This window comes from Prionailurus bengalensis, chromosome D4 (assembly GCF_016509475.1).
Source record: "Prionailurus bengalensis isolate Pbe53 chromosome D4, Fcat_Pben_1.1_paternal_pri, whole genome shotgun sequence".
NCBI lineage: Eukaryota > Metazoa > Chordata > Mammalia > Carnivora > Felidae > Prionailurus > Prionailurus bengalensis.
In genome coordinates, this window is record NC_057359.1 from 65,582,286 (window position 1) to 65,602,560 (window position 20,275).

Sequence of the window (20,275 nt, forward strand, 5' to 3'; positions counted from 1 at the left end):
AATTTCCTCATAGTCTTTAGATAATTCAAGTGTGGTTCTTAGGCAGGGTTTATGTTTCAACGTAGCATTTCTGGAATAAGGTTGGAACAGTTTTTTTAAATTTTAGCCTAAATTCTTTAGATCATGTCTTCTATTAAAAGGTGAATTCATAAGGCACTCATAAACCATTGCCTATAACTGCTAATAGTTCAAGGACCTCATTTAGCTACATTTGCCTGCTTTATGATGCAGAGGAAAGTGAGGAGACTTTAAAAAACACCAAAGAAATTCAGAAAAAAGCAGAAGAAAAATATGAAGTATTGGAGAATAAAATGAAAAATGCAGAAGCTGAAAGAGAGAGAGAACTGAAGGATGCTCAGAAAAAACTGGATTTTGCCAAAACAAAAGCAGATGCTTCTAGCAAGAAAATGAAAGAAAAACAACAGGTAATACCTTTCTTGAAATGGAACCAATCTTTAACATCAGTATAGAGCTGAAGGTGGTAGAGCATCTTGGGTTAGCCTCACTCATCAGTGTTCATCACAAAATCTAAAAGCACAGTATGCTTCTTTAGGAAATAATTATGCGTCGTATGAGTCAAATTAAAACATTCCTCCCTGAAAACCCTGTAATGGAGTGTCATAATGGTAAGGATAGGTTGCATTGTCTTTCTAATTTTAGAGAAAGAGCAAAATTGCCTTTTGGTAAATGCTGCACTTAAGAGTAGACCAAAGCTTATGTCATGCGGTGGAGGTATGTCCTATCAGCTCCAAGTGTTGACATTTCCATTTGGTGATCATCTATGAATGGATCCTGTGAAAGATTGATATATGACAAAGCATGTTATAGTTACAAAGTACCATTCAGTTGTAGACTGGTGATACCTGATTTTATCTTTTGATAGTGCCACAGATGGAATTTGAACCTAGCCTTTTCTGCCTCCAAAGGCTTTGTTCTACATCACTTTTCTATATGATTCTATTTAAATCTGCTTTTCTTCATATTCTGTCACTAAATAGCTGCACAAAGTATTTTCTAACAAACTAAAGGCTATAGAGGGAAAGAAGAAAATTGAGCAGCTGGGTTTTTTTGACATTTAAAAAAGGCTTTTCCTTTGCTAATTTATCTGTTACGTAGAATTCTAGATTGTTTTTCCCTGTAGGAATAACAAAATAAACAGTTTATGCCCAGTTCTTTGAACCTGTAAAAACTGTACATACATTTTGTAATGTTTAACTAAAGGAAAATAAATTTCCTTTCTCCTCCCTTCTTCTGGAGAAGCAGCTTACATGTGTTTTGGTAGTTGAATAAGCTGTGGGTGTTACTTGCATGGGAATCTTAATAATTTTGTTGACATGTATCTATTTTTCAGTAGTTAATAGTCTGTTGAATGTCTGAATAACATTCTTTTAGGAAGTTGAAGCTATCACTCTGGAGCTGGAAGAGCTCAAGAGAGAGCATGCATCCTATAAACAACAGCTTGAAGCTGTAAATGAAGCTATCAAATCCTATGAAGGTCAGATTGAAGTAATGGCAGCTGAGGTGGCTAAAAATAAGGTACTTACCGTGCTGGAGAAATTACAAATGTTAATCCACTTATGAAATGTTGCCTTGAAGATGTTTGACTTTAGAAGTCTTGATCTCTTCATTCTTTACTTATTGAGAGAGAGAAGGAGCATGAGTGGGGGAGGGGCAGAGAGTGAGAATCTCAAGCAGAGTCCGATGTGGGGCTCAAATTCACAAACCCTGAGATCATGACCTGAGCCGAAATGAAGAGTCGGACGCTTAACCGACTGAACCACCCAGGTGCCCCTCTTCATTCTTGTCTTGATGAGAGGCAAAGATGATTCCTGATCCAGAAAGAGTCCTGAAATAATATTACTAATTGTTTTAATCTGGGTCTACTCAGAAGACGAAAACTACACAGTAATTTGAACAGGCAGAGTTTAAATAAAAAATTTAACTACAGTAGGAGTTTGGAATGATAAGGGATGATCACTAAAGAATAAAGAGAATTCTAAATTATATAGGAACAGCCCTTACAGGGAATAGCCACTACCACCCTTAGGGCTGAGGGAGTGCACCCATGGAAGGAACAAATTGGAAAAGAGCCATAGCAACTATAGGCTGAAAACCAGATCTAGTTGAAGATGTAACTGTGGCCCCCTGGTTGTGAAGTTTGCTGGAGTGCCATGGGTAGTCATCCATAGGGAAGTGCCACGTGGGATGTAGGGGAAATTAGCCCATGTGAACATGTTGCAAAGCCCTGTTCCCTTCTCCCCATCTGTTGGATGCCAGGGAAGCCATGTAGGTTGCTGGCCCTTGCACATGACAAACTTGCCTTTGAGAAAAGCACACCAGAACTGGGAAGTAAAGCCTCTTCTTTCTACAGTTTCCTTACAGCATCCTTTACTGTTGAGGCTGACTATAGTTGCAGCTGGTTGGGGAGAAATGTTCTATCAGAAGCAGGGAAGTGAAGGATGGATTTAGGACTGAGGGTATTTCAAATGTTATGAAGACATTCTGTCACCTGCAAATTCATACTGTGGTATATCTTTCTTAGAGATTGTCCCTAATGAATATTGGAAATTCTCTTGCCCCTTTCTTTGATTTTGTCTTTGAATTGCTTTGTTTCATATTGAGGTATACTTGATCTATATTAATTTCAAGTATACAACATAATGATTTGTTATTTGTATATGTTGCAAAAAGACCAACCCATAAATCTAGTTAATCCCTCACCACACATTTACAAATATTTTTTGTGATGTGAACTTTTAAGATCTACTGTCTCAGCAACTTTTAAATATACAGTACCACTGACTATACTCATCATGTTTTTTAAGTTTTGTTTCATGTTGCTAATTGATACCGTTTGTAACTAACATTGATTTTTATGTTAACTGAATGTAATAGCTTTCAACAGGGTAGTTCCATTCAGTTTTCAGTGTGGTATTTTTGTCTTCTTTGTGTCCTCTACATGCTTTTATGTTTTCCTTTAATATGATTGTTGTAATTGTTGTAGCCTATGGTGTTTTTGGAAAGTAGGTCTTTCCTCTTGATTCTCTTCATGGATAAATTAAAGTTTTTTGTTTTTAACCCATTATTTATCAAATCAATAGAACAGTTTTTAACTACTTTTTTTGAAGTTAAGATCAAAATGCTTTTCAGCTTTGTGTTCTGTGTTACTGATTAAATTTTTTAGTTTCTGTTCAGTTTTTATTTTGCCTCCAAAGTAAATTTTAGTTTTTAAAAATATTTTTAGTTCCCTTCTAATTTGTTGTCTTAATCTCATTTTTCCCGTGCATATTTTTGCTGTCTTTCATGGACATCATGTTGTAGAATTTTAAAAGTTAGATATGTTTTTAAAGATAATTGTGAAAATAAATAAGCTACTCCTTTCCTGATCTAAATAAAGTCCAAACATGTACATACTTCCATTTCTCTTTATGGAGAAGTATAAAATAGATCACTTGGTTGTTAAAGGTTGTTTTTTTGGGCTCTGCATTCTAAATTGTTTCCTTTGCAGATAAGAATATCAAAGGAAACTCCCAGGGAACTAAGAAAAGAAACTACCTACTAATTAGACAAACAAAACTAAAATTTCATTTCTGTTCAATCTTAGGTAACAGATTTCCTATCATTGTAAAAAAAGGTTAAAACAGTGAAAATTGCATTGCAGTTTTTAACCTATAGGCATGAGACAGTCTTCTTCATAAACACTTTTTTTTTTTTTAAAGATACAGTGTTAGTTAATAAACTTATATTTCCCTTTGGTTAATATCTTAAGCAGAGTATTTTTCAGTTTCTCTTCACAGGTTTCAAAAAGCTAAAATATCTTCAGGTTTTTATATGAATGTCATGTTTTATTTTCTTTCCTCAAAAGACCTCTGATGACACAGATTAAACATTATAGGGAAATTAAGGCACTTTGAGTACCGTAACCATAACATCAGGTATTCTTTGTTGCTCATCTTGTTTCCTAATGAGCATGCTAAAAACATTCCTAAATTTTTCCTTGTGGTTTGCATCATGAAGATCCATTCTTCCTCAGAAACTTAAAGCAGGTTGTCCTACTTTGGTTTTCCCCCTACCTAAATATGGGTTGAACTAGGTTTTTTTGGTTTAGATATTTGTGTGAGTTCTTTCAAGATTTGGGTGAAGCAGTAGGATTTGCAGGGCAGGTTGGTGATAGACTGAATTGCAGTTACAATGACCACTTCTGACATTGAGTAGCTCCAACCTTGGGAGGTAGGGGGATATTCAAAGTCAAAGCAAGAAAGTTTTTCTTTGTGCCACAAATCTATTTATTGAAAAAAGTTTCTTGTATTTTTCTGTTTTGACCCTTGTGCTAGAACCAAACATTATGACCTTTTCTGTTGCACCGATAAATATGGCTTATATCTACAAAGGGAAGAGCAGAAAACCCGGCCTACATCCTTCCCTTCCTGATAAATGACATGTGGGGATCTGGCATAGTATCTTCTTGTTAACTACCCAGAAATGCCACTTTACTGAGACCTCACAAGTCAGTTTCCTGTAGTTCACTGTATCCCCAGAAACTTTGTTGCTTCCAGCACCAACTACTACTAGTGTACTAGTAGTAGTACACTAGAAAAGTATCCCATCTTTTTTCTAGTGATAGAACAAGTTTTCTCCTGTATGCAAATTAATTAGTCATTTTAATGGGGATATACAATGTAGAGGGTTAGGTGACCATCTGCCTGTAATCACATTGCCATCTTGCCCAGACGCTTTTTAGATGATCTTTTAATAAACTAAAAATATGCCTACATTACTTTGCTATATATCATCTTCTATTTGTTCCAGGAGTCCGTAAATAAAGCTCAAGAAGAGGTGACCAAGCAAAAAGAAGTGATAACAGCCCAAGACAATGTAATTAAAGCTAAATATGCTGAAGTTGCAACACACAAGGAACAAAACAATGATTCTCAGCTTAAAATTAAGGAACTGGACCACAACATCAGCAAACATAAACGGGAAGCTGAAGATGCTGCTGCAAAGGCACGTTTGTGTTGTTTATTTCTACCCGTAATCAGATTTTTGCTTCTGAGTTGTTGAGATATTCTGGTAAACTGCTCAATGGAGAATTCAGTATAAATGGCAGAAATGCGGTATAACAGAATTTTGAGGCTTACTGCTATTTTAATGGCTTCTCAGCAATGCTTATTTTTACCACCTGGCATAAATCTTTCTAAATTTCAGGTATTTATTCCTATGTATAAGATGTTTCAGTGGTCTCCCATAGAACTAACCATTTTTTAATCCCCAGATATTCAGATTAATATATTAGTTGTGATTATATATTTTGTTGCCTGTGAGTTTTCAATTTATTTTGAAATAAGGTAAACGATATATATTTACAGGCAACTTCCAAAACCAGGACTTAATTGGCTTCCAGATGTCCTTAAGAGGATCAGTATAGTCAATTTTGCAGCCTCATCTGAAATCTGATGTTTTGCTAGCAGCTGTCTTTTTTTGAAGTTATCTCAGTTTTTCACTCCTGAAAGTTTCTTTCTGGGGCACCTGGGTGACTCAGTCGGTTAAGCGTCTGACTCTTGGTTTCCTCTCAGGTCAGGATCTCACAGTTCATGAGTTCGAGCCCCACATCGGGCTCTCTGCTGACAATGGGGAGTCTGCTTAGGATTCTCTTTCACCACCTCTCTCTATCCCTCCCATCCCCCTCAAAAATAAGTAAACATTAAAGAGAATACATGCTTTTGCAGAAATTCGCTGCTTGGTTAAGAGGCTGCACTCATGAAATCTTAGTAATTTGCCCATCATGTTTTCTTACGAGTGTGTAACCGTTTGATGCCTTTTAAATCTTGTTTAGCATCTTAAAAGTATAAGAGATTTAACTTCAAAAAAGTCAGAACATACAAAATAGTCACCCCACCCTCTGAAAGAACCCTGTGTGACTGTTCAGGCTCACACTTAAAGAAAATATTTTTTCATAGCCACATCACTAATTTCCTAATATTTTTTTGTATTGATTTTCCATTAGCCTGGTAGCCTAGTATTAGTGGATTCACTGAAATGTTACCAATGTTAATATTACTGTTAATAGGTTTTTGGTAATTGAAAGTGCTAGTAGTGGTGATTGCTAGGGGATTTTATTTATGGTTAAGGTGAAAAGGAGAGTTAAAAGTGGAACTGCTAAAAAGTCCAGGATTCTTTGAAGTCTATAGTTTGTCAAATATTAATTACATACCAACTAGTATCAGATAGTAGTAGGCCAGGCACTAATGATAAGGTTTAGCAACATGTACCCAGAATGCTTTCATTGACCCTATGTATCAGCAGGGAAGGTAGATTGGAAATGATCATCTTTGGAGCCTGGAGGTGAGACCGTTCCCCTGGAATTAATGAGGATAAACAGACTGACAAGGATTAGACTCTATCAGTCAGAACCAACCTTGAACAATTTTAGTAGAAGAAAGTCTTCTTTAAGCACTATAATCTAAAATTTTTAACTCTTTTTACCATATAAAGAAATACATTACTGTGCCTTGTCAAAAGAGGGTGACTAGGCAATGGAGTCAAAGTTTAGAGCGGCTTTTTATTTACCTAGTATATTTTAGAATTATAATCAGTCCGGGGCGCCTGGGTGGCTCAGTCGGTTGAGCTTCCGACTTCGGCTCAGGTCACGATCTCACAGTCTGTGAGTTCGAGCCCCGCGTCAGGCTCTGTGCTGACAGCTCAGAGCCTGGAGCCTGCTTCAGATTCTGTGTCTCCCTCTCTCTCTGACCCTCCCCTGTTCATGCTCTGTCTCTGTCTCAAAAATAAAATAAAACATTAAAAATTTAAAAAAAGAGAGAATTATAATCAGTCGGAATTAGGCTTCCACAAATTTACCAAATCTATGACTTAAGTATTCTTATGAGAATTTTAATTTTCACAAATTATTTTTGAAGCAATAGATTGAGTTTGGTAAAATCTGAAGGAGGCTTATCTTATATTCATTCTAATGGAAATGATTTACATGTATAAATTTCTCTGAGCTAGCTTTTCTTGTAATGCTTAAGTAATCTTTTTCCTATACAATTTTTTTTTAACCTATTCTCTAGGTAAAAATATTCATACTTAATAGTAAACCTATACTAACAGTGAACCTCATTTTTGCAGATGAGTCATTGTGGGGTTTTCTCCTAAATACTTAAAATTAGTAAACATTTAAGAAACTAGTTTTTGTTTTTTAATTTTTTTTTTAATGTTTATTTATTTTTGAGACAGAGCATGAACAGGGGAGGGGCAGAGAGAGAGGGAGACACAGAATCTGAAACAGGCTCCAGGCTCCGAGCGGTCAGCACAGAGCCCGACGTGGGGCTCGAACTCACGGACCGTGAGATCATGACCTGAGCCGAAGTCGGACGCTTAACTGACCGAGCCACCCAGGTGCCCCAGAAACTAGTTTTTAAATGTCGGTTTGTAAACAATGATAGATTCCTCCATTATCCTCCGTGGCTAGGTCTCCAAAATGTTGAAGGACTATGACTGGATTAATGCAGAGAAACACCTCTTTGGGCAACCTAACAGTGCCTATGATTTCAAAACCAACAACCCAAAAGAAGCTGGTCAGAGACTTCAGAAGTTGCAAGAAATGAAGGAGAAACTAGGAAGAAATGTCAACATGAGAGCTATGAATGTACTGACAGAAGCTGAAGAGCGGGTAAGTCCTTTTCCTTGGACTCTCTGGCCTCCTTAGGGAATGAGTAGCACTAATAGCTCTCTGTGACCCCTGTGGCAATTACTAGAGTCAATCTTTGGCTTGATACTCTTGATACCGGATTTGTTTTCTTGTTCTCCCTTTTCAGTTCTCTCTTACTTGTTTTTGCATCAATTATTTATATAGTCTATTGTCCCTTGAAAAGCTTTTTACTGGCTTTGCCCAGAATACCATCTATCCTTTTCTTATTCTTGGTATAAATAAGAACATTTTTTCATGATTACTCCTCCCATTTCTATAATTTCTTTCAGTTGCCTTGAAAAGGCCTTGAAAAATAAGGCTACTCTGCTGTCTGCCTCCTTACCAGTCATTCCATAAATACGGTGTTCCTTTTGACTCTAGGGTATACTAGAACCATTACATAAGTAATGACTAAAATTGTTATATGCATAACTACTCCTTTCCTAATCTGTAAATCCAGCATCATCTTCTGTTTTAATGTTCACTTACCCAATAATGTTATCTCCCCAACCCTGACAGAACTTTGAATCCGCTGTGTCACTAGAAAAATCCACAGGGAAAAGCAATTCATATTCTCAACAGCTCCGTAGGAGATAGCAGTCTAATTTTATATAATGCCCTATACTTTATTTTTTCTAAGATTCTGTTTGAATTTGTATCAGAGTTATGAGAACTCTCTAAAAGTGGCAATACTTATGAGCTCCATTACTTCTAAAAAGTTTTGCTGTACTGGGTTTTTTTAAATTGTTATTGACATTACTATCTACAAAGAACCTGTATTATGTTAGATACCAAACAGGCTAATAATGCCCGTGTTGTGATCTCTCTATAAATGTTCCCGCTGGTTTTTATTTCTCCATTAAAGCTTTGCAATATATGTTTTGTGGAAGAAAATCTTTGGTCTGAATTTGAACTGTGTATCGTGAAACTTGTTCACTTGTTTGCTTTTATTAGATAATAATAATTGGGTCTTTTTTTTTAAAAAAATCACCAACTCGCTTTCTTACCCAAAGGGAAGGGTCTATTGTTGATAAGCAAGATGGCCTTTTTTTTTTTTTTTAATGTTTATTTATTTGAGAGAGTGAGAGAGCATGGGGAAGGGGCAGAGTGCAGGAGACAGAATTGTAAGCAGGCTCCTCACTGTCAGCGCAGAGCCTGATACGGGGCTCGAACTCAAAAACTGTGAGATCATGACCTGAGCTGAAATCAAGAGTTCGACGCTTAATCGTCTGAGCCACCCAGGTGACCCTTGTTTTATTTTGTTGTATTTTGTGTCTGTATACATAAGAAATTGAATTATGAAAGGAATAAGAGAAAAATTTAGAGGAGGTTTTAGGAGCTTTGCTATAAAGGAGAGAGACAGCAAGAAAGCTAACAGGACTGGTTACAATTTAAGGGAGAATTTGAAGACTCCTTGAAGTGTGAGGCTTTGAGGAGAAATGAGTTAAGATTTTCATAAAGTTCTGTTGCTACTTATGGTGTAATTCTCCCTTTGCAGCCTCCTTTAAATTTTTTTCAGTGAGTTTCTACATTAACCAGGAAAAGCCCATTCTGAAGATGTGATGTTTGAGCTGAAACTTGAAGCACTGATTATGTCGTATACAGAAAAAGAGCATTCAGGGAAGAGAGAACAATGCAAGGGCTATAAGGCTATATAATAAGCTTCTTATGTTCAAGGAACTGAAAAAAGACCACATGGCTGGCCCCTGGGGAGGATTGGGATGTCAAAAAGTCAGAGATAAATAAGGGCCCAATTATGTAGGACTTGGACATCATGGTGAAGAACTGAAACTTTGTGTTACTACTAAGACTGACCTCAAGAAGAAAGCATGCAGGGCTACTTTTGAGTTTACATACATTTTCCTTTTTGCCTTGACTACTGGAAGGATATGAGAATATCAGTATCAAAGTACCCCAGGAGCTTGTCCTATAAATTCTTAATTATGGCAGCTAAATTTTACATATAGGCGATATATTTACCTTTCTCATAATTTGGTTCACGTTATGACTCTTAATGCAGTGTATCTTTCTGGTAAACAGAAGTGTATATATTCTACATACAAACTAAACCTCTATTCCTGACTGAATTCTAGAATAGAAAATTTTACATTTTTTCAATTAAGCATGCTTTTTATCTTACCAGTATAATGACTTGATGAAGAAGAAGAGAATTGTAGAAAATGATAAATCAAAAATCCTTGCAACTATAGAAGACCTTGACCAGAAGAAAAACCAAGCCCTAAATATTGCGTGGCAAAAGGTATTTGAACCCAAAATATTATTCTTTGTGAGGCAAAGATGAAGAATACTGTCAATAGATTTATACTCTAAGATGAATTTGAAATGGCTGATTTGTGTTTGAATGAGGCACACGCCTTAATTAAAACCTCCTGACTTTTAAATGCATTTTGTACTTTTGGACTTGAGTACTACTGATAATGCAAAGCTAAGTTTGTGTCCCTACATCATAGTCTCACAGTCTACCTCTCTGGTCCTTAAGTTATATTAAATTTCTGACTTTCTAGATTTCTTTATTTTTCATTCTTACCTTGTTTCCAGGTCTGTGTTACCTTTAAGGGAGATGCTATTTGTCTGAAACCTTGGAGTCTGTCCAATATGTGCCATACCCCACTCCCTCTGCTTGAAGCTGGAAGCAAGCTCGGTTTTGCACTGGGAAAGCTCTGATTGTTGGAAACTTCCCAATGATCCGTTTTGTTCTAACTTCCTTGATTTTTCTTACCCAGACTCAACAGAGTTCAAATATTTGTTATCAGGATATTTTTCTAACAAGATTGGCATATTCCTTACCACTTACAAGTTATTCATGGTATTTCAGAATTCATCATTAAGAATTGTGTAGATTTCTGGCAGACCATTTTGTACATGTTATTAGTTAACACATATGAAGCAGATACTCTGTTTTCTCTTAAAACAATTCCATAACTGATAGTTAACCATCCATATTTTATAGATGAAGAAATCAAAGCTTAGAAAGGTTAAATCGATCCTTAACAAGATACTAGCCAACCAGATACAACAATACATTAAAAGAATTATCCACCACGACCAAGTGGGATTTATACCTGGGATACAGGACTGGTTCAATATCCACAAAACAATCAGAATGATACATCACATCAATTAAAGAAAGGACAAGAACCACATGATCCTCTCAATAGATGCAGAAAAAACATTTGTCAAAACACAGCATCCTTTCTTGATAAAAACCCTCAAGAAAGTAGGGATAGAAGGATCATATCTCAAGATCATGAAAGTCATATATGAAAGACCCACCCCACCCCATCCTCAATGGGGAAAAACTGAGAGCTTTACCCCTAAGGTCAGGCACATGACAGGACTGTCCACTCTCGCCACTGTTATCCAACCTAGTATTGGAAGTCCTTGACTCAACAATCAGATAACAAATAAAAGGCATCCATATCGGTAAGGAGGAAGTCTAGCTTTCACTCTTTGATACTCTATATGGAAAACCCAAAAGATCCCACAAAAAACTGCTATAACTTATCCATGAGTTCAGCAAAGTCACACGATATAAAGTCAGTGCAAAGAAATCAGTATAGGTTGCATTCCTGTACACCAGTAATGAAGCAACAGAAAGAGAAGTCAAGGAATCGATCTCATTTACAGTTGCACAAAAAACCATAAACTACTGAGGAAAAAAACGGAACCAAAGAGGTGAAAAATCTGTGCACTGGAAACTATAGAAAGCCTATGAAAGAAATTGAAGAAGATACAAAAAAATGGAAAATGATTCCATGCCCATGGATTGGAAGAACAAATACTGTTAAAATGTTGGTATTACCCAAATCAGTACATATTCAATACAATCCCTATCAAAACAGCACCAACATTCTTCACAGAGCTAGAACAAACAATCCTAAATTTGTATGGAACCAGAAAAGAGCCTGAATAGCCAAAGCAATCTTGAAAAAGAAAACCAAAGCAGGAGGCATCACAATCCCGGACTTCAAGCTGTATTACAAAGCTGTAATCATCAAGATGGTATAGTGCTGGCACAAAAACAGACACTCAGATTAATAGAACATAATAGACAATCCAGAAATGGACCCTCAAATGTATGGCCAACTAATCTTTGACAAAGCAGGAGAGAATGTCCAATGGAATAAAGACAGTCTCTTCAGCAAGTGGTGGTGGGAAAATTGGACAGCGACATGCAGAAGAATGAACCTGGACCACTTTATTACAGCATACACACAACTAAACTCAAAATGGATGAAAGACCTAAATGTAAAACAGTAAACCATCAAAGCCCTAGGGGAGAAAGCAGGCAAAAACCTATTTGACCTCAGCCGCAGCAACTGCTTAGTCAACACATCTCCGGAGATAAGGAAAACAAAAAGAAAACTGAGACCTCATCAAAATTAAAAGCTTCTGCACAGCAAAGGAAACAGTCAGTAAAACTAAAGGGCAGCCAACAGTGGGGGTGCTCCTGGGCAGCTCAGTCAGTTAAGCTTCAGACTTTGACTCAAGTCATGATCTCACAGTTTGTGAGTTCCAACTCTGTGTCGGGCTCTGTGCTAACAGCTCAGAGCCTGGAGCCTGCTTTGGATTCTGTGTCTCCCTCTCTCTCTCTCTCTGCCCCTCCCCAGCTTGCCCTCTCTCTCTCTCTCTCTCTCTCTTTCTGTAAGGTGAGTAAACAGTAAAAAATAAGATAAAAGACAACCAACACTGGGGTGCCTGGGGGGCTCAGTCGGTCAAGCGTCCAACTTCAGCTCAGGTCATGATTTCACAGTTTGTGAGTTCGAGCCCCGCATTGGGCTCTGTGCTGACCGCTCAGAGCCTGGAGGCTGCTTCGGATTCTGTGTCTCCTTCTTTCTCTGCCTCTCCCCCACTTGTGCTCTGTCTCTCAAAAATAAATAAATGTAAAAAAAAAAAATTTTTTTTTCCAAAAGCACCAGCAGAATGGGAGAAGATACTTGCAAATGACATATCAGATAAAGGGTTAGTATCCAAAATCTACAAGGAATTTATCAAACTCCACACCTGAAAAATAATCCAGTGAAGAAATGGGCAAAACGCATGAATAGACACTTCTCCACACAAGACATCCAGATGGCCAACTGACACATGAAAAAATGCTTAATATCACTCATCATCAGGGAAATACAAATTAAAACCACAATGAGATACCACCTCACACCTGTCAGAATGGCTAAAATTAGCAACTCACACAACAACAGATGTTGGAGAAGATGCAGAGAAAGAGGATCTCTTGCACTGCTGGTGGGAATGCAAACTGGTACAGCCACTCCGGAAAACAGTATGGAGTTTCCTCAGAAAATTAAAAATAGAACTACCCTACAACCCAGCAATTGCACTACTAGGCATTTATCCAGGGGATACAGGTGTGCTGTTTCAAAGGGACACCTGCACCCCATGTTTATAGCAGCACTATCAACAATAGCCCAAGTATGGAAAGAGTCCCAGTGTCTATGAATGGATAAAGAAGATTTGGTATACACACACACACACACACACTGGAGTATTACTTGACAATCAAAGAGAATGAAGTCTTGCCATTTGCGACTACATGGATAGAACTGGAGGGTATTATGCTAAGTGAAATTAGAGAAAGACAAATATATGACTTGTGAGGAATTTAAGATACAAAACAGATTAACATAAGGGAAGCAAAAATGATATAAAAACAGAGAGGGAGACAAGCCATAAGAAACTCTGAAATATAGAGAACAAACAGGGTTGCTGGAGGAGTTGGGGGTGGGGGAATGGGCTAAATGGGTAAGGGGCATTAAGGAAGACACTTGTTGGGATGAGCACTGGGTGTTATACATAGGGGGTGAATCACTGGAATCTACTCCTGATATCATTGTACTATATGCTAATTTGGATGTAAATTTAAAAATGAATAGGTAGGTAGGTAGGAAGGCAGATGGATGAATGGATAAATGCATACATACATAGATGATCTAGCCTAAGATCAGATAGCCAGAGGTGGAAAAACTGGGATTCTCTTTTCCTAAATTAAGACCAGTTAAAAATGCCTTTAGTTGCTAACTCCTGTCACCCTTGTTGCTCTAAATTTGGGGCAGTAAGCAAAGAGGTTTAGAATTGTTTTTCACTGGATTCTCATTCAACAAAATCCCAAGTACGTTTGTTTTGTTTTAGGACAACTTTGGCAGATTTCACAGTTCTTTACTTTTATTTCTGCTTCCCTAGTTGCATATGTTTGTCTCCTTTAGGATAATTCCCTATCCACTTATGTGGAAGTTTTCCTGTATCCATCCTAGCAAAAGACTCTCATTCAGAAGATTCCAAACATAGTTACTATGCTGTTTGGTACTTTAACAGTCCCATGCCTCTGGGATTTAATTGGGCACCTTGCCTCTTTTTTGCTTTTTAATTCTGTAATTATTTCTGAATTCTGAAAACTTCATTTTTAGTAATGGTAGTACAATTATCCCTTTCAGTCACCTGGTTTTTAGTACCCTAGGACTTATTTTCAGTGTTCCATCTCCCTGTGGTGTTTGTGTCTTTTTAAATGGATGCATAAAGTTGGCCCCATTACTCTTGTATAAGTGTGGATATAACACTAGGTCTGAGAGGTTTTGTCTCTTGTTTTCCACGTGATTACTGGATTAATGCAAGTACAAATTTATCCTTTAAATTGATGTTCCCCCAATTTCCAGAGTTGTCTCAAAGCAGGTAAATTTATTGAGTACTTATTATATGTCAGGGACTATTCTCATAGTAATTTTCTCACTTAATCCTCATAATAACCTATTGAGGTAATAGTGTTATCAGTATTATATACTTCCTTCTGGCTTCTAGCATACTCAATTCACAAAGCCAGAGTATTTTCAGCACTGGCTGTGTCTTATTTTTCTATTTCCTTCTTAACCATATTAGATTTCCAGAATTTGATTGCATTTCATCTTTTATCTATCCGTGAATATAATGCATTTTCTATCTTGAATAGGGCTATATTTTGCCTATAAATAAGTTTCTCTTTTCTTCTTTGGAGGAGTTTTCACTTGGGTTCAGGGTTCAGTAGCATTCCATTATTTTAATCCTCTCTTTAGTGTCTTTCTCCTGCCTGCCCAAAAAATTAAAAGCAAAAGAACCAAAACTGTTTATGAATACTCTGCTATCTTCATCATTCTCAAAAAAAGATAGCGGTCCTCTCCCATTGTGGTGAACCTCACTTAGCTGTAGAAATGTATCCCAGATAAAACTAAAACCTGTTTCCTCTGTGTAGGGTACTGTCCAGCATGTATTCAGTTGCTCTTAAAACTGTATTCCTTGATAAATCTGTATTCAGTAGCACTGATTTTTGGTATGTAGAGATCCTTATTACTACAAATATTCATGAACTGTTTATTTGCAGCTGAATTTAGAGATTTCTCTAGAGAACATGACTGTCAGATCCTCATGGTTGTGCATGTGTATGTATACACTCTCAGATTTCCTGAACTAAGGTTATTAGTCACGTATTTGAAGACAGGTGGCCAAATTCTCAAATCAAGTGTGTATGCACAAAAATTACCCAGTTTCAAACTAAAATATTGACCCTAAGTCTCTCAGTAATCTACTGGGGCTTGATGGGATAAGCCAAACAGCTTCTTTAGTCTTTTTCTGTTGGGGTCCAATCCTTTTCCTGTATTTTGACAACTTCTTTGGCTGAGACAAAGCCTATAGAAAAGTACCAGTCAACACCTTGAACAGATCTGGTTGTTTGATTTCATGACTCTTTTTTTCCTAGACTTTACCCTCATCTTAGGCTTTTTAAGGTTAGCTGATAACCACTGGCCTATCAAAGCAGTCAAACGAGAACAAGATTTAGAAGAGAATATGTTATGCCAAAAAGTTTGTTTCTGCTTCTCCAACTCCAAGCTCAGTGTCTTATACAGTTGTAGGTCTCTCAAGATTCCTACAGTATGGCTTACAAAGGTATCAAAAGTTAGAGCAGAGCTCAGTAAATTATTTCCGCAAAGGAACAGGTAATAAACATTTCTGGCTTTGTGAGCCATATAGTCTCTGCTGCAATTACTAGATTGTTGTTTTAGTGCTAGCAGCCATAGACAAAACATAAAAGAATGGGCATGGCCAGATTTGTCACATAGGCGATAATTTGCCAACACCTGAGTTAGTAACAGACAACAAAATGTATCTGCTGGATTGAATATACACATATCAAAATTTGATTCTTTGAAAGCCTTCTATAATATTTTATTTATTTATTTAATCCAGGTTAACAAGGACTTTGGGTCTATTTTTTCTACTCTTTTGCCTGGTGCTAATGCTATGCTTGCACCACCAGAGGGGCAAACTGTATTGGATGGTCTGGAGTTCAAGGTTGCTTTAGGAAATACTTGGAAAGAAAACCTAACTGAACTTAGTGGTGGTCAGAGGTGAGTAATCCCTTTACAGATTTAGAATTCCTCAATCCTCTTATTACAATCCATCATCTCATTGCCGACCTATTTGCTGTTTTGTTTTGCTTAGCTATCTTAAATGTACAATTTAAGGAAGTTAATATGTAAGACTGCAGATTGTGGTTAGAACTTGTGATTAAAATAGTAGGCAACAGGGGCGCCTGGGTGGCGCAGTTGGTTAAGCGTCCGACTTCAGCCAGGTCACCATCTCGCGGTCCGTAAGTTCGAGCCCCGCGTCGGGCTCTGGGCTGACGGCTCAGAGCCTGGAGCCTGCTTCCGATTCTGTGTCTCCCTCTCTCTCTGCCCCTCCCCCATTCATGCTTTGTCTCTCTCTGTCCCAAAAATAAATAAACGTTGGGAAAAAAAATTAAAAAAAAAAAAAATAGTAGGCAACAAAGGAAATAAGGGTAAGCAGCTGGAAAATGAGATGAAATTATGAAAAACAATTGATTTCAGACATTGGGAAATTAGTAGCCCAAGAGTCTGAATCCTGTGAGCAATAAAACAAAAGTGCTAAGCTCAGGGTTCATGTCTGCTTTCTCCATAGAATTTCTGGATTGCAGATGCAGGGAGGGGGAAATCAACACAAATCATAGTAGTTTCACTGAATTAAAGAAACAGAATTTTGGGAGGCCCCAGTAAGCTGCACCCTAGCATTCAGTCTGTAATGTCCCTGAAGTGAAGGCTAGTCTTTACACACAGCAAAGTTCATTGTAAGCCTTGAAGAAATCAAGCTGATCCTCATGTAGCTAAAGTGTTTCTCAGAACAAAGCCTAATGCTTTTAAAGAAAGACAACAAAATTTGAGACTGTAATGGAACACAGTGTCTGGTATCTGATAAAAAGTACTGGACAGAAATCAAGAAAATGACGTGTAACTTAGAGAAAAATTATTCAATGGAAACAGACCCAGAAATGACAGGTGATGAAAATAGCAGACAAGGAAGTTATAGTATTACATTAATTAGTTCTAAGAATTACAAGGAGAAAAGAATGTGATGAGAAATGTAAGCTATAAAAAAAAAAAAAAAAAAGAATTTAGGGGGCACCTGGGTGGCTTGGTCAGTTAAGTGTCCAACTCTTGATTTCGTCTTAGGTCATGATCTCATGGGTTGCAGGTTTGAGCCCAGTGTTGGATTCTGCACTGACAGCACAGAGCCTGCTTGGAATTCTCTATCCTCTCTGCCTCCCCTGCGCCCCTGCTCACATGTACTCTCTCTCCCAAAATAAATATTTAAAAAAAAATTTTTTAAAGAATCTAGTAGAATTGCTAGAGATAAAAAATATGCCCAAAAGGAAAAGCTCACATGACATTAGCAGATTAAACAGTGTAGAAACATGAGTGAATTTGAAGACACAGCAATAGAAAGTTAAAGCTAAAGTGAGAAGTACAGAACTGTAAACAGTGACCTGTGGGGCAATATTAAGCCATCTAACATATATGTGATTGGAGTTCCAAAAAGAGAGGAAGAGGTAAAGAAAAATATTTGAAATAATGTCCCCAAATTTTCCCATTTTGATGAGTTCTATAAACCCACAGACTTAGTAGGTAGGATAAACACCACACAACCTCTCCCGTGACATACATACAGTAACACAGCAAGCCATGTTATATGAAATTGTGATTTGTCTTCAGGCAGCCAGAGGCATAGTATTACATACCAAGGAACAAATATAAAAATGACTTTAGGATTATTGTCAAAAACTATGCAAGCCAGGTATCTGGAACAACATCTAGAAAGTGCTAAAAGAAAAACATGGCAACCTAGAATTCTATGTCTAATCAAAATATTCTTCAAATGGAAGTCAACGTAAATATTTTTTCAGAAAAACAACAGCTGGAGGAATTTGCTCTTAGCAGAACCGTACAAGTTAAAGGAAGTTTTTGGATAAAGGGCAAATGATACCAGATGAAAAAACTCAGATCTGCATAAAGGAATGAATAATGTTGGAAATAGCATGCTGTAGACTTCAGGGAAGTTTTTCCCCAGCCTTACATGGTGATTCAGACAATCGGCATACTAAGGAAAAACTTAAGAGGTCATGTGGACTAACTCCTTACCTGCAGAGAACCAAATAATTAAAGCCTACTGAGAGAAAATTGTGAATATTCACATAATTAAAGACAGTTGTTAATTTTATATTTTGTCCCCTGTAGGATGTGCAATCTGTAGTTCTTAAATTGTTCTCATGTGCCCTATGATGCCATCATGTAACTTTTATGTATGTAGAAAATACTAAGACCTGCTAATTTCCCTAATGAAGGCCTTTGCCATTTTTATGAGAATAGTACTCCCCTGATTATATTTCATTATGATAAAATTCCTAAATATTTTAACAGTCTAAGACACCTTCTGGTGCCTGTTAACCAAAGTTGAATTCTACAGTTCAAATCCCAACATCTGACTTTTTTGCCAAAGTCCTAGATAATGTTTTGAGGAGAACAGAAAATATACGCTTACTTTCTTTTTGAGACCTGAAAATTATTTCTATAATTAAGATGATACAATTTTCACATAAATACCATTATTTTAGATACATACCCAGCATACTAGTTTAACTCTTGATGAGAATTTTTTTTTTTCTTGGTGAGGTTTTTTTCCCCCCTGCAAAATTAAGTTGAAAGAAAGCTCAATGCCTTAAACATTTGGTACAGAGAAAGCCAATAAAAAATAACTTTAGGTTGCTTGAGAGACGTCAGCTGCCCTTTATAGAGATAGATGTCAATCTCACTGTTGTTTTTTATGGTAAAGAAAAAAAATCTAAGAATTATCATGATACCTGATTAGAAAAAAAACAGCTACAGTAATGGGGATGACTAGCTAGAAGAGAACTGAAAAAGAGCTATAGAAACTCAGATGTGTAACTGCAAATTTTAAATAAGGTATATTGGGATTCTCCAGAGAAACAGAACTAGTAGGGTATGTTTGTGTGTATAAAAGGAATTTTCATCTTAACGTGGAGTCTGAGAAGGCCCACAGTTTGTTGTCTGCAAGCTGGAAACCTAGGCAGGCCCGTGGTATAATTCAGTCTGAGTCTGAAGTCCTAAGAACCAGGAACACTGAGTCTGAATATCCATGTCCCAACTCGAGTAAATGAGGCAGGAAAGAACAAATTCTTTCTCTACCTTTCTTATGATTCAGGACTTCAGCAGATTATGTGATGTCCAATCACATTGGAGAGCGCAAACTGCTATACAGAGTCTTCCAATTCAAATGCTAATTTCACCCAGAAACATTCTCAGACCCAGAAATAAAGTTTAGCCTAATATCTGAGTGCTCTGTGATCCAGTTAAGTTGACACACAAGATTAACCATCATACAATTGTTTGTTTGAATTTCTGACACTGGGAATTACTTCCCAGTAATCCCAGTATTATGGGATTACTGGGTCATAATCTATACAATTTACTCTTAAATGGTGCCAATAAAGAGTGTGTGTGTGCGCGCACACACACACGTGCACACATATGCAGACATAGTAAAAGTTTGAAAGAGGGTACCTAAACCAGTTCTAGTATTACAAAGATAGTAGCTGTTGACTATATACTTACTTGTTAAGACTTCACTCACCTGCTACCAAGGCATCTAATAGCAACTGGGGAAGGAAAGAAAAAAATTAACATGCTCTTTCCTTAAGGATAAGTGCCAATTATAAAATCCTGATTATTTGACGGGAAAGAATGTAAACCTGTTTCAAGATAAATAAGTTTCAAAATAAAACTTGAAGAGAAAAACTGAAAAGCTGAAATAAACATTTTAATACCAACAGAAGTGTTGAACTTTGAAACTTTAAATTATTTCCATGGCAGTCTTTCAGCTAAATCTGCACTATCCATAAAAGGACAGCAGATTTGCTTCAGTATTTTGGTAAAAAATGATAAAATCAAATTTTGATAACTTTTCTTCTGGTCTTTTCTTAGGTCTTTAGTGGCTTTGTCATTAATATTGTCCATGCTTCTCTTCAAACCTGCTCCAATCTATATCCTGGATGAGGTAGATGCAGCCTTGGACCTTTCTCACACCCAAAACATCGGACAAATGCTGCGGACTCATTTCACGCATTCTCAGGTGAGAACCAGGAAGACAATGTCTCCGTGATAGTTTTCGTATAGTATGTGTTTATGCAAAAACTATTCTTTAGTAATGGCCAAT

At 37.0% G+C, this 20,275-nt stretch overlaps 1 protein-coding gene across 2 annotated transcripts in view; it reads left to right on the plus strand.

Annotated features, from left to right (window-relative positions):
• The window catches only part of SMC2 (structural maintenance of chromosomes 2), a 69,903-nt gene that overhangs the window by 42,834 nt on the left and 6,794 nt on the right, over positions 1–20,275 (plus strand). For both annotated transcript variants that reach the window (XM_043567019.1, XM_043567020.1), the window contains exons 18-24: positions 232–425; positions 1,393–1,536; positions 4,810–5,004; positions 7,469–7,669; positions 9,831–9,947; positions 15,938–16,098; positions 20,044–20,191. In XM_043567019.1, coding sequence (XP_043422954.1) covers positions 232–425; positions 1,393–1,536; positions 4,810–5,004; positions 7,469–7,669; positions 9,831–9,947; positions 15,938–16,098; positions 20,044–20,191 — 1,160 coding nt within the window. The remainder of the gene's footprint in view (positions 1–231; positions 426–1,392; positions 1,537–4,809; positions 5,005–7,468; positions 7,670–9,830; positions 9,948–15,937; positions 16,099–20,043; positions 20,192–20,275) is intronic.